Source organism: Abramis brama (assembly GCF_963993115.1).
Source record: "Abramis brama genome assembly, chromosome: 19".
Classification (NCBI taxonomy): Eukaryota; Metazoa; Chordata; class Actinopteri; order Cypriniformes; family Leuciscidae; genus Abramis; species Abramis brama.
In genome coordinates, this window is record NC_139981.1 from 34,842,537 (window position 1) to 34,869,502 (window position 26,966).

The following is a 26,966-nucleotide window of genomic DNA, read 5'->3' on the forward strand; positions in this document are numbered from 1 at the left end:
CATTTATGATTATTATCAATGTTAAAAACAATTGTGTACAATTTTGTTTTTACGATTATTTGATTAATAGAAAGTTCAAAACAACAGCAACTATCTGAAATTTGCCAGCACAGAAATAAATTGCATTTTAAAATATATTAAAATAGAAAAGTTTAAATTGTATAAATTATAAATTGTGAAACAGTTTAAATTGAATAAATATTTCACAATATTATTGTTTTTGCTGTATTTTGAATCAAATAAATGAAGCCTTGGTGAGCAGAAGAGACTTAAAAAAATCTTACCGTTCAAAAACCGATGTAGCCTAACTATATTGGCTGTTACGTTAGTGTGTAAAAGTTTTTTAACATGTTTTCATTAAGTCCTTATTTCAACATATCTCGTTATTTCGACATAAGTCGTTATTTTCGACATAATATCTCGTTATTTCGACATAATACGTCGTTATTTCGATATAATATCTGTTATTTAGACATAATAAGTCGTTATTTCGATATAATATCTGTTATTTAGACATAATAAGTCGTTATTTCGACATAATAAGGGGACATTCTAATCTGCATTAAGCCACATTAAGCGTTCTTATAATGGTTTTCTATGGGAGGAAAATTCTTAACGTGTAATTAAACATCTGATTTTTTGTACATATAGTAGGCTAGCCTACTTTATTATGATTTTAGTATCATAATGATTTATAAATGCAGGCACAATTATCCGTGAACTTGATAAATGTTGCAGATGTTTTATGCACAAATAAATGCCTTAGTTGTAACTTATGTGTGCAAAATTCAGAATTAATTGAATGTGCAGCAATTTGTACAAATAGAGAGTCTTTAGACATGTTGTAGCCATTAAATAAGCGCATTTGGTTTCATATTTGTTACAATATTATAATGTTATCCCCCCCCCCCCCCATCTATGTTGATAATGAAAAGTGAACATCATGAGTAAGATGAGTAAGAGTTTTGTTTTTTAGGAAGCCTTTCTTTAGAGTGAATTTCGTTTTGTATAAACTGTATCTTAATTTTAAGCAATTTGTCATCAACCAATTGCCTGGATTTAATAAATAAGAAGCAAATAGCAGACAATATTATCATGATATGGAGACGCCCGCGGTCACTTGCATTGCACGTGAACTGGAGCGCATCTCATCCTAACTTAACCGAAACTCAGCGTTTGTATAAAATTGTATTAATTATAAATTGTGAAACAGTTTAAAATAAAATAGTCAATAGTCAACTTATTTAAAATAGTCGACACTGACAGCCCTAGTTTTGAACATTTGAACATGAACCTACATTGTTTTACATTTTGTGACTAAAAGACTGTCTTATATTTTTTCATTGTTGATTTCTTGAAAATAATAGGCTATTAAAATACTTTCTTGTCACCTTCTCCTGAAAACAATATCGTGAATAGTTTCATATTCACCCATTATGGTCAACTGTGTTAATTAAAATTATTACCACCTTCAAAAGTAAAAACTCAGAATGACACATTCCAGAATATTATGTTTATAGATTACAATTAATTTATCTGTTCAACTTTAAAGTTGTTAATAATTGTGCAAAAAGTTGTGACTTTGATGGTGTATAATTTGCATAGTCCTCATATCCAGTAGAAAGTGAGTGAATTATTTAAAAAATATATATATTATGTTCGTAAACCATTCAGAGATGACATTAATGTCATACACAACTTTGTTTACAATGCAAAATTTGTATCAATGATATTTTCAATGTCATCAGAACACAAGAAAAGAATGATTGATTAGAAAGATAACAAAGAAAAGATAAGAAAAGCTAGGGGGAAAAATAGATATTAATTTATTGTGGTGCAGCGTTGGAGTCACGCGCTGGTGTCACGCATCTGTGGTGCAGCGTTGGAGTCACGCGTTGGTGTCACACATCTGTGGTGCAGCGTTGGTGTCACACATCTGTGGTGCAGCGTTGGTGTCACGCATCTGTGGTGCAGCGTTGGAGTCACATGTTGGTGTCACGCATCTGTGGTGCAGCGTTGGTGTCACGCATCTGTGGTGCAGCGTTGGTGTCACGCATCTGTGGTGCAGCGTTGGTGTCACGCGTTGGTGTCACGCATCTGTGGTGCAGCGTTGGTGTCACGCGTTGGTGTCACGCATCTGTGGTGCAGCGTTGGAGTCACGCGTTGGTGTCACGCATCTGTGGTGCAGCGTTGGTGTCACGCATCTGTGGTGCAGCGTTGGTGTCACGCGTCTGTGGTGCGGCGTGCTGTGGTGCAGCGTTGGAGTCACACGTTGGTGTCACGCGTCTGTGGTGCGGCATACCCCTTCTGTCACGTAAAAGTACACGACTGTCGACTTCGGTAGGTTATCCGTGGCACTATCTACTCGCCATATACTCGAGTGCCTGATTTGTTTACTTCGTCCAGCACTGATTAAAGAAGCGGAATGAAACATCATGAACCGTTAGCGCTGGTCTTTTCTTCTCTATTGTGATGACAACAAATGTGGGCGGGGCTTGATTGTGTCTGTGGGGAATTGATTGGATGATTGAATGGTGGTTTGCTATTGGCTGATCTCATGTGAGTGACAGGTTGCCCCGCCCTCATCATCAGAGAAGAGAAGAGATGCTGCAAGAGGAAGTTATTCTGATTCAAGATTATTAAAACAATAATGATGTGCACTGATCAATCATTTATAGTTAACACTGCAATATTCCAAACAAGAGCTGTCCGTTTTGATGTCATGGTCCCTTTAAATATCCACTCGAGGCTTCTTCTTCTTCCTCCGGCTCAGAGGCGGCAGTGCAGCTCTATAATCTCCGAAGAAGAGAAGAAGAAGAAGAAGAAGAAGACGAAGAAGCAGCAGCAGCAGCAGCAGTGACGCCATCGGTTGCTATGGTCGCAGATTATGTTGCACATTACATCCGGGGTGCTCGCGTTAGTGTGTAACACGTCTGTAACACACTCCTGACAGGAGCGCAGTGGTGTGTGTGTGTGTGTGTGTGTGTGTGTGTGTGTGTGGAGATGTGAGCGCGATGGCCGAGGACAGCGAGTGGGTGCCGGAGAGCGTCGCGGGGTTCCTGGGCAGCCCAGACTGGCTCATCCCGCTCGCGGCCTTCATGGAGGACCACTGCTCAGTGTGTGTGTGTGTGTGTGTGTGTGTGTGTGTGTGTGTGTGTTCATGGAGGACCACTGCTCAGGTGTGTGTGTGTGTGTGTGTGTTCATGGAGGACCACTGCTCAGGTGTGTGTGTGTGTGTGTGTGTGTTCATGTGTTCATGGAGGACCACTGCTCAGGTGTGTGTGTGTGTGTGTGTGTTCATGGAGGACCACTGCTCAGGTGAGTTTGTTTTCATGACAACTGAGGACATTTTTATGATAACACACCTGCAAATGAGGACACTCGGGAAAATAGGTGATATATGAGGACATTTTGGGTGTCCTCATTTTTCAAATGGCTTTAAAAACATACTAAGCAGTGTTTTTTTTTATGTAAAAATGCAGAATGTTTCCTGTGATGGGTAGGTTTAGGGATAGGGGCAGTGTAGGGGGATAGAATATACAGTTTGTACAGTATAAAAACCATTACGCCTATGGAATGTCCTCACAAATCACATAAACATGGCTGTGTGTGTGTGTGTGTGTGTGTGTGTGTGTGTGTGTGTTCATGTGTTCATGGAGGACCACTGCTCAGGTGTGTGTGTGTGTGTGTGTGTGTTCATGGAGGACCACTGCTCAGGTGTGTGTGTGGACATGTTTTTCTACACCGGTGGGGACTTAAACCTGAATGCACACAGACTCATGGGGACTCGTGTCACCGTGGGGACCTAAATTGAGGTCCCCATGGGTACAAAAGCTTATAAATCATACAGAATTAGTTTTTTTGAAAATGTAAAAATGCAGAATGTCTCCTGTGATGGGCAGGTTTAGGGATAGGGGCAGTGTAGGGGATAGAATATACAGTTTGTACAGTATAAAAACCATTACGTCTATGGAGAGTCCTCACAAAGATAGTGCACCAGACGTGTGTGTGTGTGTGTGTGTTCATGGAGTGCTCAGGTGTGTGTGTGTGTGTGTGTGTGTTCATGGAGTGCTCAGGTGTGTGTGTGTGTGTGTGTGTGTGTTCATGGAGGACCACTGCTCAGGTGTGTGTGTGTGTGTGTGTGTGTTCATGGAGGACCACTGCTCAGGTGTGTGTGTGTGTGTGTGTGTGTGTGTGTGTTCATGGAGGACCACTGCTCAGGTGTGTGTGTGTGTGTGTGTTCATGGAGGACCACTGCTCAGGTGTGTGTGTGTGTGTGTGTGTGTTCATGGAGGACCACTGCTCAGGTGTGTGTGTGTGTGTTCATGGAGGACCACTGCTCAGGTGTGTGTGTGTGTGTTCATGTGTTCATGGAGGACCACTGCTCAGGTGTGTGTGTGTGTGTGTGTGTGTGTGTGTTCATGGAGGACCACTGCTCAGGTGTGTGTTCATGGAGGACCACTGCTCAGGTGTGTGTGTGTGTGTGTGTGTGTGTGTGCTTGTACAACTATCTTTGTGAGGACCAGTTTGAGTGTTAGAGCAGTGGAGTGAGGACAGAGAGAGTAGAGTGAGGACATGTTGGCCGGTCCTCAGTGTCTGAGAGCCTTTAAAGGCCTGTTTGAGGGTCAAGACTTGGTTTTAGGGATAAGGTTATAATGAGGTTAAGGGTCGGTTTGGGGTCAGGGGTCGGGTTAGTTGTGATGGGTAAGGTTAGGGTAAGCGGCTAGAGATTGCATTGTGTCGATGAATGTCCTCATAAAGATAGATGTACAAGAGTGTGTGTGTGTGTGTGTGTGTGTGTGTGTGTGTGTGTGTGTGTTCGTTCATGGAGAACCACTGCTTGGGTGTGTGTGTGTTCATGGAGAACAACTGTTAAGGTAAGAACACACTGCCACTGAGTCTCCTCTATAACACAGGTGTGTGTGTGTGTGTGTGTGTGTGTGTGTTTCAGTGTTCGACGATGAGGAGGAGAATAAGCTGAGCTACACAGAGGTCCATCAGCAGTACAAGCATCTGGTGAGCGCGAGCATCACGAACATCATATGCACTCATCAGACGCTGCGAGTGATTGACAGCTGCTGCTGTGATTGACAGGTGGAGCGGCTGCTGGAGAACTACATGCAGGAGGTGGGCATCAGTGAGCAGCAGTTCCTGCGTGCGTGCTCGTCCTTCACCGGCTCCAAACATCTACAGGTGAGAGACGACACGAGTCGCATCACATCATCATCATCATCATCATTATCTCATCAAGGATCATAGATCATGGGGTCTATACTAATACAGTCCGTCAGCAGGCGTGGGCGGGGTCTATGCTAATACAGTCCGTCAGCAGGCGTGGGCGGGGTCTATGCTAATACAGTCCGTCAGCAGTCGTGGGCGGGGTCTATGCAGTGGGCGGGGTCTATACAGTCCGTCAGCAGTCGTGGGCGGGGTCTATGCTAATACAGCAGAGTCCGTATACAGGTGTGGGCGGGGTCTATGCTAATACAGCAGAGTCCGTATACAGGTGTGGGCGGGGTCTATGCTAATACAGCAGAGTCCGTCAGCAGGCGTGGGCGGGGTCTATGCTAATACAGCAGAGTCCGTATACAGGTGTGGGCGGGGTCTATGCTAATACAGCAGAGTCCGTCAGCAGTCGTGGGCGGGGTCTATGCTAATACAGCAGAGTCCGTCAGCAGTCGTGGGCGGGGTCTATGCTAATACAGCAGAGTCCGTCAGCAGGCGTGGGCGGGGTCTATGCTAATACAGCAGAGTACGTCAGCAGGTGTGGGCGGGGTCTATGCTAATACAGCAGAGTCCGTCAGCAGGTCGTGGGCGGGGTCTATGCTAATACAGCAGAGTCCGTCAGCAGTCGTGGGCGGGGTGATGCTAATTTGCATAGGTCCACTTTAATGATTAACAGTTAATGATGTATATCTGTTTTTGGAAGTAAAAAGAACAAACCATCTAATGATTTACAGTGAAAAGCTGTGAACTGACAGTCTTCTTTATGAGTATTGATCTCCGCTTGTGGAGACATCTTTCTCTCTTCTGAACACCATAATCAATCACTCAATATTTTTTGTCCTCTTTTGTAAAGTCATAGAATCTGATGTGGATTTGTTTGTTGGCTATTGGAGCAAATGGAAAAGCAGAAGTCGAGTTTGTTGTAGTTTCCGTTCGCCACTATAAAGGTTTACAGGACTATGACGACTTCTGCTTCTGTTGCCCTGGTGTAGTTCCCGAGGCCTGTAGTCGTGGACACTGATGATGGATGCGTTCAGATTCACAGCGCTGTATCTGTGTAGTGCAGCATGAGGACATCCCAGAGCAGAGCTGGAGTGGAGACTGTGACACATAGGAGATTAGTTATCTGGGTTACTGAGACTGACCTGAACTAGATCACAGACCTAGAAACTGCTGATCGGCTGAAGTCAGTCCTGCAAATATACTCCGTAAAGAAGATCCTGAATGAGCTCACAGGTGAACGTTCACCCACAGATCCAATCAGATTCGAGCTCAGTGGGTCACATGTCCAGAGAGTATTATTCAGCAAACCTCCACAGTTTTTCTCTGAGAGATGCAGTCGTTCCCCTTCTATAGTTCTTTCTGTTCTGCTCATATTAATATTCAGTAATATTGTTGATCTGACACTATGAACTGAATTGATCTGAATAATGACTGTTGTGTTTAGAGCTGTAAAAGTGCAGTTGGTGCCCCTGTAATGTCAGTGTGATGATGGCTCACTGCGTTCTCGTCTTTAAACAGGCTGTTTTCCAGCCAGTTCTCGCTACTGATGATTTTCAGATGTTTCGCTCTCTGATGGTCCAGAAGAACATGGAGCTTCAGCTGCAGGCCCTGCGAGTCATCAAAGAGAGAAACGGTATTTACACCACAGATGTTTATAATGTTCACATGACAGTGTGTTCGTCCTTATGGCTGTCGAAGCATTAACACGTGTGACATTTATTACATTTCACATGCTGACTGATTCATTCACACTGTTTTTCTGTCTCCCATATGGAAGCTTGTTTCCACCATGAAAAACATAATAATAATAATAATTGCAGCTTATCTTGCAATTCTGACTTTATTTCTCACAATTCTCAATTCATATCTAAACTCAAAATTGCAAGATTTGCGAGATATAAACGTAATTGAGAGAAAAAAGTCAGAATTGTGGGAAAAAATGGACAAACTCGTTATTGCAAGAAAAAAGTCAGAATTGCGATAGAAACTCGCAATTGAGAAAAATGTCAGAATCACGAGATATAAACTCGTAATTGCAAGAGAAAAAAGTCAGAATTGTGATATAAACTCGCAATTGAGAAAAAAGTCAGAATTGCGAGATATAAACTCGTGATTGAGAAAAAAGTCAGAATTGCGAGAAAAAAGTCAAAATTGTGAGAGAAACTCACAATCAGTGGCTGATTGGTTTAGAGGTTTAAACCCAGACAGGATGTTTAACAAAAGTCATTTGCTTCGTTTTCATGGTGAAATTAATTATCATTAAATCAAGTGAAGCAATAATGTATAAACCAGCATTAATAATTACTTGCTTATTATTATTATTATTATTATTATTATTATTATTAATGAAATGATTGAAAGTTGCTTCATTAGTTCTGACCTGCACTGTCTTGTATCTCCACATTCGATTCATTCGGGGAAGGCAGAACGTTTCTTCCAAACTCACATCATTTAGTTTCCTTTAACTTACAAATTACAAATAATCATGATCAATCATCATATTAGAGTGATTTCTGAAGGATCATGTGACACTGAAGACTGGAGTAATGATGCTGGAAATTCAGCTTTGATCACAGGAATAAATTACACTTTACTATATATTCACATAGAAAACAGATGATTTACACTGGAATAATATTTCACGGTTGTTACTGTATTTCTGATCAAATAATTGCTATGGAAACTCGTTTCCGCCACAGAATGAAAAATAAAAAAGGTAATTGCGAGTCACAATTCTGACTTTTTTTCTCACAATTGTGAGTTTACATTTACATCATGCATGATATAAAGTAGTAATTGTGTGTTATAAAGTCAGAATTATAAGATATAAAGTTGCAATTGCGAGAAATAAACTTGAAATTCAGACTTTTTTCTCAGATTTGCATGTTCATATCTCGCAATTCTGACTTTATAACATGCAATTGTTATCTTTTAAAATGTTTTATTCTATGGCGGAAACAAGCTTCCATAAATTGCAGCCTTGGTGAGCAGAAGAGAAACAACAATAAATCTCTTGCAACCGTGTGTGTGCGTGTGTGTGTGTGTGTGTGTGTGTGTGTGTGTGTGTGTGTGTGTGTGTGTGTGTGTCAGGCGGGCTGCCCGAGTGTCTGACCGACGGCGTGGACGTCATGAATGAACTGGAGCAGCAGGAGATGAAGATTCTCCAGGAGGTTCTCCAGTAAGTTTACCTCATCACTCCAGACGCTTATATAATGAGCCGTGTGTCTCTGACACGCATGAGAGTGGACATTACATCATTAACTCTGAACGCGTCCCAGGACTGCAGTGTTGAGAATCTCTACGATGGCCGTTTTAGAAGTCGTTTATCACAGTAAAGAGTGGAGCACACATGTCCCAGAGACTGTCCTCACTCGAGGTTATACCTCACCCTGTGAAGGGATTGATGGCGTTGTCAGTAAGCCAAGTATATAAAGCACTGAGACACCACTAACCTTAACCGGCTTAGCCTTTCACTAATAGAGTCCCACTGAAGAAGAAGGGCTGGCTATTCTTATCCGCAGTGTTTCTGTCCCAGCCGCTCCAAACGCCCAGACATTCTGCTTCTGATAATGAAGATGCGGACCTTAATGAATGCCATTAAGAGATCAGGGTTAGATCACAGAAACCTGGATCTGGAGCCTCACGTGACCTGGACTCATCTTCTGCAGCTGAGACTGAGGGATTATAAAAGTAAAGTGTGAATAAAAATCAAAAGAGACTTCAAAATGAACATGCAGACGTTTGACTGCTCTGGTCGCTGAAAAAAACATCCGAACGGGACATAAAATGACCAGAAATGTGCTGAAGTTAGAGTAAAACTGAATAAAAATAAACACTATTAAAATGAATAAGGAAATTAGATTAAAATACATAAATGACAAAAATGTTACAGAAATAAAGCATGTTATTTTTGGAGCTTGACGACTTCGTTCACCTTTGTTTTAAGATTTATTATTTGGTTTGCCGTTTTTGCCTTTAGATTTGCCTGAGTTTATGTTGGACAGGAAGTGAAGTGAGAGAGGGAGGGAAGGACCGGGATGATGATCATTCACTTTATTACATGTAAAAGAGCGTCTGGGATGATCATCTTTTGTTTTGTACAGAAGAAAAAGTCATACAGTGAGATTCTTCAACGTGGAGGCGATGACTGACTCATCCAGTCCTGAACTCACACGTACAGGAATACTCTTACGAAGTATTGTTCCCGCAGGAGGTCGAAGGAGGAGTATGATCTGGAGATGATGGCTCTCGGGAGGCAGGAGCGAGAGGATCAGGCCTCCACATCCAGCAGTCTATCAGACGCTCCTCTGGGAAACTCCTGTGAGACTCAGGCCGCCAGGGATTCTGGGACACAGCAGACCAACACAGTACGTGCCGATCACTGTCACTCTGTCACTAATCATCGGTTCAAAAAACCGCCCACAAAACCTCTCACACTACAACTTTAACATAGTAGGATGTCCTGTTACTTTATCCTCTACAGTAAAAGACCTGGGTGTTATACTAGACTGCAACATGTCTTTTGAAAATCATATTTCATATGTTACTAGAACAGCCTTTTTCCACCTTAGAAACATTGCTAAGCTACGTAATATGCTATCAGTTTCTGATGCAGAAAAGTTAGTTCATGCATTCATGACCTCGAGACTAGATTACTGTAATGCTTTATTAGCCGGTTGTCCTGCATCCTCAATAAACAAGCTACAGTTAGTCCAAAATGCCGCCGCTAGAGTTCTTACTAGATCAAGAAAATATGATCATATAACACCGATTTTATCATCACTGCATTGGTTACCTATGAAGTTCCGTATTGATTATAAGTTATTGCTACTGACTTATAAAGCCGTAAACGGTTTAGCTCCAGTCTATTTAACGGATCTTCTATCGCCCTATAATCCATCGCGCGCTTTAAGATCACTAAATTTGAGGCTTTTGGTCATACCTAGGATATCCAGATCCACCAAAGGAGGGAGAGCATTTTCACATTTAGCTCCAAAACTCTGGAATAGTCTTCCTGATACTGTTCGTTGCTCGGACTCGCTCTCCCAGTTTAAAACTAGATTAAAGACGCATCTCTTCAGCCAGGCATTCATATAATACTTTTAATCTTGCAGTTAAATCCGACCTCTAGTTCATAAACGCCAGAGGAGAACTGGCCCCCGACTGAGCCTGGGTTCTCCCAAGGTTTTTTTTTTCTCCATTAGGTCACCTGATGGAGTTTTTCGGTTCCTTGCCACTGTTGCCTTTGGCTTGCTCAGTTGGGGATATTTGGGGATATTTAATTTAATTAATCAATCAACAATACTATTGATCAGCATTACCAAACGTGGACGTTTTCCACTAGAAACAAACATTGATGTATTATTTTAATTTAATACTGTGAAGCTGCTTTGATACAATCTGTATTGTGAAAAGCGCTATATAAATAAACTTGACTTGACTTGACTCTGATGTCAGTCATGTCATGCGTTTCACCCAAGCGTAGGGCTGCACGATTAATCGCAATAAAACGCTCGCGATTTGGCAAAGGCTGCGATTATTTCATGCACAGCTTGTCAGTGGAGTGCGGCTGATTGGTAGTAAATACTGCCACATCTGAACACCAGAGGGCGCACTCACGCAAACACGCTAAATATGCCCCGCCGCAGAAGTACAATAATGCACATCATTCCAGGAAATCCCTATCACTGTAGCTGAATAAACAGAAGATTGAAACGCAGTGGCGGAGCCAGAGGGGGGTCCGGGGTGGCACTGGACACCCCTGACAGGCGATTGGCCACCCCGGGTGCCACCCCAAAATTTTATTTGCTACTGGCAGTTGCTGATTTAAAAAAAAAATTACGTTCGCCGGCAGCGCGGCGCGCGCGCAGTTTTCAAACGGACGAGCAGAGGACGAGAGATGGTTGCAAGATACCGAACTTCACCGAATAAGAAAACATCATATTTGAAGTAAGTTTTTAAGGTTTAGCATCAGGGTGGTTTGCTCCGAATAGCCTACATTAGGCCTAATACACGCATATGCAGTACCTTGCCGTGTGTACGTTACAGTATACAAATGTTCTAGCTAATGTGAGGATAGGAGATCAAAACGCAGGCAAAGAAGAGCAGAAACAAGTGATATCATAATGCGATCATAGGACTATGAAGCTTTATGGGTGTAGGGTGTTGATGGACTCGATCTACTGTGTTTTGATCATCATTCTGAATCTGATCTAGATGTAGTCTTTGATAAAAATGCGATTTTCTCAGCTTTTTGCTCATGTTGCTTCTTATGAAACTTGCCAACATTCAAGTGTTGATAAAAAAAAGACGCACAAAGCTAGAATAAAACAATTTTTTGTCTGTTCATTCTTTTGGTATGTTCAGATATTCATACAACAAAATATTCTGGGGTGCCATGAAATTGTGAAAATTACCAAAAACACCATTTTTTTTATTTTTTATAGGCTACTGCGAGAAAGAGTTCAGATAAAAATGTTGGTAATTGGATGATGATTAGAATATAAATATGAATGGAATCATATTTTAAATTTGTCATATTTTTGAACAGGGTCAATTAAACATGAAAAGAAAGGGAGAGATATCAGAGTACTTTTTAAATAAGCACAAACATAGTCCAGTCATTTTATGAAAAAAGGTTAAACAAATTGCAACAGAAGCAAACTCAAATAATTTTGTATCCTCAATATGTCCTGAGTAAGGAAAAAAAGTCCAGAAGAATCCCATTAGGGGAAAGTTTCGAAAACTGTTTCTGGGGATTCACTTTTTATTTTACCTTTTGTCCTTTGCATTCTCCTTACCATTGTCTCCTGTTCTTCCCTCAGACTCGTCCCCCAGAAACAGTCCCACAGACCCAGTCCCAAACCCAATCTCTTGCTTCTGTTGAGTTTGCTTCTGTTGCAATTTGTTCAAGGTTGACCCCCATTTTGGCTTAAAATGACTAACAGGCAGATCAGGTGCAAACAGACCCCAGCCCTTGCATCACCACTGGCTAGTCAGAGTCAGTGTGGTCAGACTTCAGGACCAGCAACAGGTCAGAGCATCTACCAGACACAGGCAGTCAATCACATACCCAATTCAGGAATTTAAGTTGAGATGATTTTGCCAGATTAAAAGGATAGTTCACCCAAAAATGAACACAAAAAAATAATTATAATTAGAAAGAATAATTATAAATTATTATAAAGAAAGAATTATGTTGTATTAAATCTTCCTAGGATAAGATTTTATATTGATGGGCAATACAATTGTTTACATTTTTCAAGTACAATTAAAAAAACAGGTTTTTTTTTGTAAATGTCAGCTTTTTTGTAAATAATCGCAGCAGTACATAACAGACACATGCTACGGTATCTTATCTCCTTGGTGCTTAAGCTTTGTTTTCTGCAAATATTTTGGATGTTCAACACTTATAGACACAAACAGAGTGACCCAATTCCTTCCATAAGCTTTTCCACTGTGTGTGTGTGTGTGTACTGTGTACCCCCGAAAGTAGCAGTGGCCACCCCCTGGCCACCCCATGTATAAAACTCTAGTTCCGCCACTGTTGAAACGCTTTGATTAAACATGACTTAAAAACACACGACTGCCTTATTCTGTGTCAGAAGCTCATCATCTCACAGGAGGAGGAGCTCAGCTGTCGTTATGAAGTGAGTTTGGAGTAAATGCATGTTATTAAATGTTGTCTGTTGTTGTACAAGAGGTTCATAAATGCTTCTCATGTTTTGGAAAGATGTTTCTTTTTCGAATGAGCGCGGATTTTCTAGCGCATTTACTTGCACTTCAAAGGCAATATATCTATGGTTTAACCCATTTGAGAGGCGGCCAAAATCAGAATTTAAAATGGACTGAATAAGCTCTCTACGAACTTGACGAGTGACTGACATGTATGCACATAAATCACTGTCACACACACACTTTTTTTTTTTTTTTTTTTTTTTTTTTTATTATGCCTTAAACAACATATACAGAACAATACAGGAGATAAAATAAAGCCAGGGAAATAAAAGAAAAAAAAAGAAAGAAAAAAAAAAAGAAGAAAAGAAAAAAAAAAAGAAAAGAAAGGCAAGACCTTTACATTACTCAAATATTTTGAAGACAGAACATAAACGGACAGTTTTAGTAGTCTTTCTATTAGTGCTACTTTGAATAGTACAAAAGTAATTTTCCAATTCTTTAAAAAACACTGTAAAACAGGATTTTCTGTTAGAAAATTTACACTTATGGATGTGAAACTTAACTAAAAGAATAAACAGATTAATAACAAAGGCTTCGTTATTCACATTATCCTGAGTAAAATATCCAAAAACTACATTTTCAAAAAGCAAAATAAAATTAGAGAGTACCTTTTCTGTGATAAACACAGAGACGTCATACCACAGCTTTTTAACAAAACTACAGTGCCAAAAGACGTGAGATACAGTTTCCAATTGCAAAGAGCAAAAAGAACAGAAAACATCAATATCCTTCTTAAATTTACTAAGAAAATGTTTAACAGGATAGAATTTGTGAATAATTTTGAAAGAAATTTCCTTTACCTTGTTTGTAACAAAAAACTTGTGAGGCAATAACCAAACACTTTCCCAAGAGTTTCTAACAAATTTAGCCCAATAAGCAATAGAGCAAGGCTTGGTAGTAACCTCCTTTAAAAACAGATCGCGAATAGATTTGTTATTTTTAGTCTGTGAAAAACAAATTTTACCACACATTGTATCAGTTAGATTGACTATGGGCATGTCAACCAATACCACATCTCTAAATAAGGAAGTAATACCAGAGTTAATCGCAGAGAAAACAAGAGAGAATTCCTTGGGAGTCACAGGAAAATTAAAGTGTTCAAGAAACTCATCATAAGTCATGAGATACCCTTGAGTGTTAAACAACTGAGATACTAAAACAATACCCTTATCAAACCAGCTTTTCAAAAAATACTTTTGTGCTTATACAGAATACAACGATTGTTCCAAATAAAATAACGCTGCGGAGAGAAATTGTGCTTGTAGATCAACTTCCAAGCCAACAAGGCTTGAGCATGAAAGGCAGATAGTTTTACCGGTAATTTCTCAATCTTATAATCACACATTAGTAGAAAAGAAAGACCCCCGAGTTGGTCAAAAATAAAATTAGGAATAAAATTCCACAAAGAAGGTTTATTCAGACAAAATTTTAACCAGTTAATTTTGAGTGTTATTTAAAGTAGAAAAATCCAAAAAGTCAAGTCCACCATTTTTAAGAGAATTCACGACAACAGATTTACGAATATAATGCACACGATTCTTCCATAAAAAATTAAATAAAGTCCGATCAATAGTATTTAGAGAATTATTGTCTAAATGTATAGTTGAAGCAATATAGGTCAGTCTAGAAATTCCTTCTGCTTTTGACAGAAGAACTCTACCTCTAAGGGACAAGTCCCTTAATAACCAAAGGTTAAATTTTCTTTTAATCTTTTCAAGGGCAGGGTTAAAATTCAGGGAAACTCTATCTTGTTCATTTTTCGAAATGACAACACCTAAGTAATTAACATCTTTTTTTAACAGGAACACCATCCAAAGATAAAAGGGAGGAATTTTTTAAATCTAAAATTTCACATTTTTTAATATTAAGGTACAAACCTGAAGCATTAGAAAACAAATGAATAATTTTAATTGCCTGATGAACCTGGGTTGGATTTTTTAAAAACAGGGCTGTATCATCTGCTAATTGACTAATTAAAATATTTCTACCAGCTATATGAATTCCTTCAAGCTTACTTTCCTTTATAAAATGACAAAAGACTTGAGCTACAATAAGAAAGAGGTATACGGATGCTGGACAGCCTTGCCGAACACCTCGCTCTAAAAAACATCTCTGTGTAGTGCCGTGTCCTAATTTCACTGAGCTATTTCCCCCAGCATACAACGTTTTCATCGCATTACAAAAAAAAGGCCCGAAACCAAAACGCTCTAAACAAAAAAAAATGAAAGGATGCTCAATCGTGTCAAAAGCTTTGAAGAAATCCAAAAACAGAATTAAACTATCGTCCTCAATAAGTTCAGAGTAATCAATGAGATCAAAAACCAGTCTGATATTATTAAAGATATGACGATCTTTCATAAAACCTGACTGATTTTCATCAATAATGGAGTTCAAAACCAATTTAAAACGATTAGAGAAAATAAGAGCAAACAATTTATAATCATTATTAAGAAGGCTAACAGGTCTCCAATTGTCTAAGAGAAGAATGTCCTTTTTAGGTTTAGGTATTAAACAAATGACACCTTGCTTCATACTAACAGAAAGCTCAGAGCAGTTACTCTGTATACACTTGCAGGAGGAATGGAGATAACAGCTCAGAATATAACTTGAGCCGTTATCCCATCACTACCAGGCGACTTGTTAATTTTTAACTGTGAAATTGAATCCTTAACCTCATCGATAGAAATTGGCGAATCGCATAAAATTTGATCATCATGACTAAATAGTCCTAACATTACCAAGATGTTTACTGAAAGTGTCCAAATCGGCTAGATTAAATTTAGATTTATACAAATTAGAGTAAAACTTGTAGCAAAATTGGGAAATTTCTTTAAGATTTTCTGAGACAACCCCTCCAATATTTAATTGAGAAATAGAATTATGTTTAGCCCTATTTTTCTCAAGCTTAAAAAAATAGGAAGACATTTGTTCTCCATGCTCAAGCCACCTTTGCCTTGATCTAATAAAAGCACCTTCTGCTCTTAATTTATACAAATCATCCAACTTAATTTGTAAATCAACTAAATGAGTTCTTTGACTATCAGACAAATTTTCAGGCAAGATCTTGGTAATAGAAGAGATTTCACTAACAATGTTAACTTCTTCGAGACGTTTTAATTTAGCCAAATTACCACTATACTTTCTGAGGTATTTCCCAATTTCATGTTTTAACAATTCCCAGTTTAAACCAAAATAATTTTCTCGTTTAGCTTTGCTCCAATAAAAGCCAATAAGTCTTCCCAGCTCTGACTTAACCTCTTTATGATTAAGTAACGAACTATTCATTTTCCAATAAGAGGAGCCCTTGATAAATCTAGCTTCAGGAGAAAACATAAATTTAATAGAGACAGCCTTATGATCTGTTAATGGCGTTGTAGAAATATCAACAGAAATATGATCTTTATCTAAATTTCTAGAGACTAACCAAAAATCAATTCGTGAAAGTCTAGATGAATTTTTATTGCTCCACGTGTATTCTCTGTCATATGTATTTTTAACCCTCCAGATATCTACAAGCTCTAATCTATGCATAAAAGCTTTCAAAGCTGTGTTTGAGTTTGATTGGCGACCAGGGTTTGGCCATCTATCAAGAGATTCATTTAGGACAGTGTTAAAATCACCACCAATCACTAAATAAGCATTTGGAAATTTTGACTGCCAATAAGTAAGCTTATCTTCCAAAACAAATAATAGCTGATCATTCTCAGATCTAGAGTTATACCCATAATAATTAACAACAATAAGATTTACATTATAACATTTTAGAACTAACAAAATAAAGTGCCCATACTCATCACAGTATGTATGCAACACATCACCTGCAAAATTATTGTTTAAACAGGAAACGCCTGCAGAGTGCTCTGAACCATGAGAAAACCATATCTCATTACCCCACTGCGACTTCCACAAATTAACATCTTTATCATTAGAATGAGACAAAATCAGAACCAAACTGTCTAGAAAATAAAAATGAGGCCTTGCGTTTAACAACATTTCTTAAACCCCTGGCGTTTAAAGACACAACAGAAAAAGACATTTGAATTCACAAAAAATGGAACAATTAACCCGCTTTAAGAACGCTCTATAGACTTAGATTTTTGAAAGTCGGTCACAAAATCAAAAATGCTGAAAAAAGCAGCACCATGTTAAATATCAAAAATTACAAAAAGAACACTGTAATGAAAAAATATTGGCAGATTCTTAAATGTATAAAACAAACCCGTAACAATGTCTACAAAGTGCACGACAGATCAGTCCAAGTCAAAACAGGCGACGCCTATTATTAAAATGAAAGCACTTTAAGTAGACAAGATTTCACCCTGCCCTTGAATGAAAGCTCTGCCTCCAACAAAGTATGCCGTCTTCCCCTCTGCACGTGCTTTTTGGACCTCCGGCCACAGCTTCCTTCTCCTTTCACGATCTCCGGCTGAAAAATCCTCCATAAAGCGCAAACCGTTCTCTTTCAGAAAGGAAGAATTCTTCGCGGCCTTCCAGATAGTGTCTCTGTAAGAGCGAACGGAGAACTGCATAATGGTCACCCTGGGACGATCCGTGCCACCTTGTTGCATCTTCCCGAGACGATGGACCACGTCGATAACATCTGAGAGTTTGTCCTTTTCACTAGGGAGAACTTTTTGGCAGATTTTGACAACCTCAAGCTTAATATCTTCGCGCTCAGATTCAGGAATTCCGGATATCCTCAAATTACGCCTTCTCAAATATGTATCCATATCATCCATCCTCCGCTGCAACTGAGCCACAGGTCGTTCAACACCATCCATTCGCCGCTCAAGAGTAGTAACCTTCTCAACAACGGCCTTTAATTCAGCTGACATGTCCGAGATCTTTCTTTCAATTCCGTCTGAGCGACTGTTGATCAGCTGTGTTATGCCTAATAGCTGCGACGAGATATCAGCTCGAGTGTCGTCACTTGCTCTCTTCTTTATGACTGGTGATTTACTCGGTGTGATAGGCAATGCAGGGAACTCCTCTTCAACTAAACAGAACGCATTTTCCTCGCTTGCACAAGAAACAACGTAATCATGACCGCTACTGGCTGGTGAGCATGCATTAGCATTAACGCTAGCCTCCTTAGCATCAGTCGAAGAGTTACTCAAATGACCACGTTTACGCCCCATGGTGACACTATATAAAGGTAGTCTTCAAGTCAAAGAAGCAACAAAATTGCATACAGGCAGTATACAATTAATTAAAAGTCCTTTTTGCACTATCTAAGCACATATGGTGCAGGAGTTCGTACAAACACGTCTGATTAGGCAGCCATCTTGGACCCCAGTCCACACACACACTCTCGAAGTAATAGAGTTTGGGATCGTTGCGTCACGCCGCAATGCATTGTGGGAATCACGGTACGGAAGTAGATGTACTGTATAGTAGCGTATAGTAGGCAGTAGGTAACGTTGATCATTTGGTCATTAATTTATTAGTTTATTGGTTATTTTTTGGAAAATGGTTCAGTATTGCTGTATTGTGAACTGCTGTAATCGGTCTCATGATCGACAGGGCAAACGCCTCATAAATCATATTAGTTTTCCCTATTTTCGTCGAATGGCTTGGATCGCCGCTGGTCGTCAACCGTACGAAAACAGTGGATTATTGCACGTATGATAAATTACTCCTGAAGTGTAACAAACCCGCATAGACAAGCTTCGTAGCTCACAGAATCTGACAAGTGTGTGTGTGTGTGTGTGTGTGTGTCACCCCTGATGCTTGGTTCACGGTGCGAATGATTGTTTTCTCCGCGTTTACTTTGTAGATCTGCAGATCTTGCACTCATCCATTTGTGAACTGCAAGTGAGCCTCCAGTGACAAGTTTCTACTTTTCTAAAAGTGTCTACTTTTAAACAAACAATTCAAAACGAAAGAAAACAGACAGCTCTCTGCTTATGTAACGTTAAGTTAATCCGTATGCAATTTGCATTTCTCTCTGGCGCGTTCACTTACAGCGAAGATCGCCAATCAGCATCGTCAACCTCATCTTTGCAGCCGACTGTGACAAAAAAAAAAACATTTGTTTATTAAATAATTAAAATGTGTGTGTGAATGTTGTTGCCGAGGGCTCAGGAAATTGTAAATCCGGCTCTGGATCGGAGGTGTAAGCGCTCACTCCACAGACCAGGTAGGAAAATATCAGGGAAACTGAGGCTTGGTATTAGCCTACTCCAGACTTCATATGGATCGATTCGCCTATAATCTAATTTTTTTTTTAAGTAGCGTTGTTTGGCTTCATTATTAAGTTTGTCAGTATACGGTATAGCCAACTTTTTTTGTCACGGCCCATAACTTTTTCTCTTTCTTTCTCGGTGCCGGTGGAGACCGGTCGGCTACGCTATTACTTTATTCCGAACGCTTCTGCGTTGCCTCTAAAATGGCCGCCGTTACCCACAATGCATCATTCCATAACGTCTACGCCCGAGCTCTATATTAAGTTACTGCATAATACATTTTCAACTAGCAGAATAGTACAGAATCACAATACACAGTCTCACTTGTAGCCATGTCTTTTAACTATTATAATATTTCGAAGGGCAAAAATAGGAACTTTTAATTGGCTTTACATCATCAGCTAACTCGATCACGTCGAGCCAGGTGATTTCAGATAGCCAGGCTCATATCTATGGCCAGGTTCCTCAGCTCCACCAAAGCCCGTCACGCCGCACCTGTTTGCCTATTTTCTGTTATCCGGGAGCGACGCGAGGCCAAGATGGCGACGGCCGGCTCCGCCCACTTTAGGCTTCAAAAATGCTCTTCAGAAACCTACGGGTGACGTCACGGACACTACGTCCATTTTTTTTACAGTCTATGGGTTATATACTAGTATATGAAATATATATGTTAAAAAAGACATTAATGGTCACTATAATGTAGTTCAAACGACTTATAAAATAAAGTGATATCTGATTTGTAACCAGGCACTAAAGCGATTACGCATAAAACGTGCATTGAACCAACCGGATTGCTTGGGTCCTCAGCTGGGACTCATCTCTACACTGGGACTCATCTCTACGCTGGGACTCATCTCTACGCTGGGACTCATCTCTTCACCACACCGTGTTTGTGCTTTTTCAGGATTATTTCATACAATTTAATACGCGCATGCCTTCGCCCGCGCCGTTGGATTCCGTCGTCGTTAAGAATCGAGAGAACAACAGCGCTGTGTTCCATTTGTTTTCCTCCGTGAACATGCAGTCATGGATTTCTGACAATTTCGTTGCTTTTTGGAGTTTTCAGATTTAAAAGCGTCTATAGATATAGAGGCTACACTCGTTCTGTGGCACCGTTGCTCTCACGGAACAGACAGACTGGATGCTTATTTCACTTTTTAGTGTAAAAAAAAAGCTTGTGCGCGTAGTGAAATCCTGCAGGTGTCAGTGCTCTCTCTCTGTCCAATCCTTGCACTAAATGCACACTACGTCCATATTTTTAACAGTCTATGGTTTCACCATAACCGTGTGTAGTACCTAGGACAGAAGACATGATCTGAAGGAATGAAGCCATGTGACAGGGCTATGAGTGAACGGGAACACATCAGGCCATCTGCAGTTTTGATCATCATGTGTGTGTTTTGGACATTTGAACAGCTTTGCACTTCCACTGCGGTCACACAAACATGTAAAGAACAATCATGGAAGATTGTTGCCTGAATTCTAATTATATAACTGAAGGAAGTTCGTCATCTTGTTGTATTATCAACACAAGGAATACACAAGTATTATCAGGTGATTTTGTATATTTTGCATGTATACAAACAACATTCATTAAGGATATACAGTTCTTTAAATAGATATGAAGAACATTTTGTCCATTGTGTGCATAGAAAATCCATCCTTTGTGGCTTTAAGCCACATGGCAAAACCGGTTTGAGTCTGAGAGTCTTTTTGCAGACTTCTCTCTTATAGCCCACCTAGCTGCGGTTTGAGTCTGAGTGTCTCTTATAGCCCACCTAGCTGCGGTTTGAGTCTGAGTGTCTCTTATAGCCCACCTAGCTGCTTGTTTCTGGAAATTCTTTTGGAGTTTTCGAGCCCTGGGGCCCTTTGTTTCATTTTTGTTGGAAAAAAGTTATTAATTTGGTTCATTTAAATATATAGCCGCTCTGGAGTAAACTGTGATGTCATTGTCCAGCTCAGTTCAGTTCTCATATAATGGTGTCAGTGCAGGCAGATTAAACATCCCCAACTAAGCAAGCCAAAGGCCAAAGGCAGAAAAAGGCGGAAAAGGCGACAGTGACGAGGAACCAAAACTCCATCAGTGACAGAATGGAGAAAAAACCTTGGGGGAACCCAGACTCAATCGCTCAGTTCTCCTCTGGCCAGCGAGCGAACATTGTGTGATTATGATCCAGGCAGCGTTACAGGTCAGAGGTCAGATTGGAATATTATCCAGTTCCCTCTGGTTGAAGATCAGAGTCACGCCGGTATGGAGACGAGTTTGCTGAGGATCAGTGCCGATGGCTGTGGTGTCGATGAGGCCTTCACAGGGGAGAGTCTATAGACACGATCTCTGCTGACACTTCAGGGATGCGTTGTGGTCGTGTCCAGGTGCGGGTCCACAATCTGATCTGGATACGGCCCGGATCCGGCTGACTAGAGTAAACCTCGGAATGAACAGGGCTAACATTAGCGTAGATGCCATTCTTCTTATGATGTAACGAGTACATCAGGTGCACGAAGTCATAATTATGAGATGAAAAGTTGAAATTGACATACAAAGTCATAATTATGAGATGAAAAGCATGTTTTTTTTAGTTTTTTTCATTTTTGTGTGAGTGAATGAAGCTGAGTTTACCCTTGAGCAGGAGAATCAGACCTCAGACACGGCCTTACACTCGTTCTCACTGTCCACAGACCAACGGCAGCGTGACAGGAGCTCCAGAGCTGAAGATAAAGCAGTCTGAGGGTTCAGCGTCATGTGAGTGTGTGTTCCCATCAGCCCTCGCTCTCACAGCAGCCAATCACGTGAGATTAGTGTGTGTGTGTGAGGATCAGTGTTGTGTGTGTTTGCACAGGTAAAGGTGAAGCTCTTCCCGCTGTGAGGGCACCGGTCAAGGGTTCAGCCGAACACACGAGTGCAGAGAGACTGAGAGACGGCGACACACAGAGAGACTGCAGACCGCTCGCGGTGAGACACACACACACTTATCAGCATCAGCTGACATGAGCAACATAAATTCATCAACTAGCCGTTCAGAAATGTCCTGTTGCTTCTACATGTTGTCACTTCTTCTTGAGTCTCTCCATCTTTCTGACTCCAGTTTGAACATAAAGGGCTAAAAGTTTATTAAATGTTCAGTGGTGTGTGTGAGATAATCGGAGCTGCTAACACACACACACACACACAAGCTCTTGAAGCCCTGTCCTCTGTGCTGGGAGCAGGAGCTCATTTGCATTTAAAGGGACACACACACAAAAAAGGTGCGATTTTGCTCACCCTCAAAAAGTGACAATGTTAACATGCTATATACAATATCTGTGGGGTATTTTGAGCTAAAACTTCACATACACACTCTGGGGACATCAGAAACGTATTATACATCTTGTGAAAGGGCATTATAGGACCCCTTTAATGTGAAAAGCAGCTGATGTGAGTTTGAATATCACCTCAGATCTTGAAAATAAACTAAACAAGAACATTTAAATTGTGAACAAACAATCCTATTCAATGACAATGCGCTTGCACACGCTCTTCTGACACGCAGTGATGTTTGATTTTGCGTCACGTCTGGTGTGGACAGGAACACTGCATGTTGCTGGAATCTTATGGCATCACGTCTGGTCTTAAGTGTGTGTGTGTGTGTGTGTGTGTGTGTGTGTGTAGGATGAGGAGGCGTTACAGCAGCGCTCGGAGTATCTGAAGCAGCAGAGAGACAAACTCCAGGCCCGTAAGAGAGATCAGACCCTGAAGAGTCCCGCTGACGCTCCTCCTGCGGCCCCGGAGCCCAAAGCCTCCGCACAGGTGCTCACACACACACACACACACACACACACTCATCTCCGTCACACTGCACCTCTGCGTCACTTGAAGAGCCCCGCTGACGCTCCTCCTGCGGCCCCGGAGCCCAAAGCCTCCGCACACACACACACACACACACTCACCTCCGTCACACTGCTGATATAAACACACACCAGCAGAGTCACGCTCACCTTAAACAGCACTGTGCTAGAAGCTCCTCTACGCTCCTGACTTCAGTTAGACCGGTTTCCCAGACACCCACGATCCTCAGGTGAGTCCCACTCTGACCACAGAAGATGCCTGACCTCAGCCTTGACCAGCCTAAGAGTCTCACACTGAGTCAGACGACGCCTCTGAAGATGCTGTAATCACGGATCTCAGACACTAGCAAAAAGAGTACAACAGTTTTTATAGAATAGGAGCATGGCAAAGGTGACATGATACATTACATAATTTGTCTACAATTTGATGTTCTTCATATGTTTAATCAAACTCTGATTTCCCCTTCTGTTATATTCGGACATGATTTAGACACACTGACTTTGGCCAAAGTGTTTAGAGACATTTTAGGTTTCAGAAGCATATAGTTGTCGATCCTGCAAGAAAAGTAAATGTTAGTTATGATAAAACAATCCTTCACAGTATCTATTCTGCTTGTTTACTTGTCCATCTGTGTTTAGTGTGTGATGTTGCAGTTTGATCATGATCAAGCTCCAGTTCTTCTCTATATCAGTGTCAGTGTTCCTGAACTCCTGAAACGCCTCTTGAGTTTCTTCCGGGAACGAACACGTCACAATATTCCTCATTATAATAATTCATACGCAGAATAAAGGGGCGGGGCCTGGTTGAGTTGGTTAGTAGTGTGTGTTAAACTGGCGGTTATGGGAAGAGCGGGACATTTCCCAAACATCTCTGTGTAAAAGCGTCTAAATGCTGCTTCTGTGTTTCTCTGCAATACTGATCCTGGAATTTATTGATTAAACACAAAATCTGGTGCGTGCATTTATTAAAGTCAGAAAAAAGCCCTTATAAATATAGATATTGTTTTTGTATCATTAAAGTATCGCATCCCTTTATTACAAAGATATGCAATGGTTTTGTAAGTATTATTTGGTGCTATCAGTATTTCTCTAATCAAAGACCTGTATCTGCTTAGTTTTTTATTATTTATTATATATTTTTAATATATTATTTTATTATAAAAACAAAAAGAACCAGTGAAAGTGCGTGCATCTTTTAAATCATTAAATCACATGAAAATTGATTGAAATGAGCTCATATTCTTTCCCAAGATATTCTTCCTGAAGCTTTTCCTCATGAATTTAAATAGAAATACTGCTGGTGTTTTTTCAGAATGAATGAAAGTTTAAAAGTGTCTGGGCCTGGAAATGGAGATTTATTGGAACCTGGAAAGAGAATTCCTGCCATGTGGATCTGCTGAAGCGTCTTCTCATAAAGACACATGAATATTCATGAGGCGCTGATGTCATCCATGTGTTCTAATACTTCATAACTTCACATTCTGTGATGTGGACATGATGAGAGAATAAAGCAGTTTCTCCTAAAGCTGAGATTGTCTTCTGTTTCCAGCTCAGGTTTCATTTGTCTAAGTTTAGGCCAGTTTAACACTAATTCCTTAATTTCAGTGTTCATATAGAAGATTTATGATTACATTTCAATTTTCAGACATTAATCTCACCTAATGAATGATGTCTGGATGTAATTTCACTGCTGGTTTTAGATGTTCCTCCCGTTCAAATGATTGTTTTTCCTCTTCTTTTCCATATCCAGGCGATCTCAGTTGAGGAGAAGAAGAGATTGCAGAAGAGAAAACACCTGGCAGAGAAACTCAAAGAGGAAGTCATCAAGAAGTAAAGCTCTGAACGGACTGAAGCAACACAGACGCGGATCACTTTTGTATATGGTTTCATTTATATTTTTGTATGTACCTTTATCACATTAGATGTGATCTCACATTACTTGATCTGAACCTGTTGATGGTCATTCAGACGCTTGCTCGAATCTCCTGGCATGATCAGTTTCTGCAACATGATGTTTAAATCTTTACTTACTGAAATATTGTTATGCATTATGGGAACTATTACACATATGCTCATATTTCACTGTTATTTCACACTCTGTGGACAGATGTTTTATGAAATTACCCAATAAAGTATCATTTTTAGAGAGAAACAGGTTCTTTTTATTCATTTATTATTCACAATGAAGTACATATTCTGCTATTGGAGTTTGTTTCTCTAGTTTTGCACAAAACCTACAGGCATTATAATGCAGTTTAGATACTGAAACATGTTTACGTCAGGCCAGATTATATTATATATATTTTTTTGCATGGTCTCAGGCCATCTTCATTTGAACTCTCTCACTAGAGCATGAATCACAGTTTTATCTGTAAAGAGGTTTACTTATCCAGGCCATTGATTTCTTCAGTATGTGCAGCTCAAATGTTCTGTTCTTGCACACATCTGCACATCTCGGGTCAGGCGAAGCCAATAGTGGACCAATCAGCATCTGCTTGAGTTCAGGTATTCCCTAATGTAGAGTGGACAAAAGGCTAGTAATACCACAAATGTGTCCCATGAGCAAAACAGCTAATAAATTATATGCAATTATTTATTTATATATTTTTGAAAATGTAAAACTGCAGAGTTTTTGAAGAAAAGGGTCGTGATTCGGTGTATGGGATAGAATATACAGTTACAGTATAAACATCATTATGTCTGTGGAGACCCCCATAAACCCCACAGTGGAAGTGTCCAGAGACTGCTGTGACTGTCTCACGCTTCACACCTCAGGTTTACAATTTCTCTTTGAGAGAGAAAGAGATTTTATATTTAAACTGCATTTTATTGTAAGCCAATTCATTCACTGCATATCCATCATTGTGGAAGGACGTACTTCTTCAATTCTCTGGAAAAAAAAGTTGTTTTTATAAATTTAGCTAAAACTATAATAATTGCACACAGCATACTTCTCTACTATAGAGTAGGGAGCAGTAGGCGAGCGAATAAGTGTGTCAGAATGCTTCGTACTCATAATCCTGAAGCCGTGTTCACATTGCAGCCCTTAATCCCGTGTCCGTGGACAGATTTGGGCACAGAGGTCTCAGGTGTGATCCAAAAAATGTTATATCACTATCTTCGATAAAATAAAAACTATCAATTTATGTTTGTTTTTTTTGTTTGTTTGTTTGTTTGTTTTTACCTCTAAAAGTACCATATTTTCTATGTAAATTATGCTTATTTTTATGTTATATTTAATATTTATTTAACTTCAGTAAAAACAAATCATTCCAGTAAGTTCAGACAGCCAAAACCTAAAAAATGTGGTGTCTTTGGTGTCATCTGGTGTCTTATGTTGGTATAAAATGAAAACAAAAAAACAATAAAATCAATAGCCACTAGATGGCTGCATATAGGCTAAACTCTATAAACCACTGTTATAACGAATTTAAGTTTTTGACTTTATCACAAGTTAAAATTGTAATTTAAAAAAAAATATATATATATATATATATATATATCTGTGTTAGATGAGACTATAGCAAGATGCCAAAATATTCTTAGACAAATATGATCATACTAAAAGACAAAGTAGTTTATCATTTATCATTTATTTCAAACAAAAAACATCAAATTTCAATAACCCAAAAAACGAATTGGTTCCAAACAGGTAAGAATAAACATAACAATAACTCAAAAAAGGAAGTGTTAGGTAAGAATAAACAGGTAAGAATAAACAATAATCATAGTGATAATATTTACATGCACTCGTGCGCATGTGTGTGTTTGTGTGTGCGCGTGCAGATTGGAACATAAAAAAATAAAAAACCTTGTTCCGTCGTTGAATGCTTTGTTTTTGTGTGTGTGTGTGTGTGTGTGTGTGTGTGTGTGTGTGTGTGTGTGTGTGTGTGTGTGTGTGTTGTTGTTGTACTGGATCACCCCTTCATTTGTATGTATGATGTGCATTGTGTTGGATCTATTGATTTTTATTTGGCAAAAAAAAAATGC

The 26,966-nt window shown here is 39.8% G+C and overlaps 1 protein-coding gene across 2 annotated transcripts; it reads left to right on the forward strand.

The window, feature by feature from the left end:
• The first annotated feature begins 2,800 nt into the window (after window positions 1-2,800).
• cfap36 (cilia and flagella associated protein 36) lies at window positions 2,801-25,128 on the forward strand. Of its 2 annotated transcripts, none has more exons than XM_084093618.1 (10): window positions 2,801-3,118; window positions 4,952-5,016; window positions 5,095-5,193; window positions 6,748-6,862; window positions 8,320-8,407; window positions 9,440-9,596; window positions 21,831-21,894; window positions 21,992-22,104; window positions 22,801-22,938; window positions 24,727-25,128. In XM_084093618.1, exons 3-10 carry the CDS (start codon window positions 5,119-5,121, stop codon window positions 24,808-24,810), a joined length of 834 nt encoding a protein of 277 aa, XP_083949744.1. In that variant the 5' UTR covers window positions 2,801-3,118; window positions 4,952-5,016; window positions 5,095-5,118; the 3' UTR covers window positions 24,811-25,128. The 2 variants fall into 2 exon arrangements, with proteins under 2 accessions (XP_083949744.1, XP_083949743.1); XM_084093617.1 differs by having other exon boundaries at window positions 2,818-3,113; window positions 4,948-5,016.
• The last annotated feature ends 1,838 nt before the right edge of the window (window positions 25,129-26,966 follow it).

Coding starts and splice junctions, on each gene's coding strand:
- cfap36 (XM_084093617.1), top strand. CDS start 3,015: ATGGCCGAGGACAGCGAGTGGGTGCCGGAGAGCGTCGCGGGGTTCCTG. Junction 5,017..5,094: donor ATCAGCAGTACAAGCATCTG/GTGAGCGCGAGC, acceptor TGTGATTGACAG/GTGGAGCGGCTGCTGGAGAA. Junction 22,105..22,800: donor GAGACTGCAGACCGCTCGCG/GTGAGACACACA, acceptor GTGTGTGTGTAG/GATGAGGAGGCGTTACAGCA.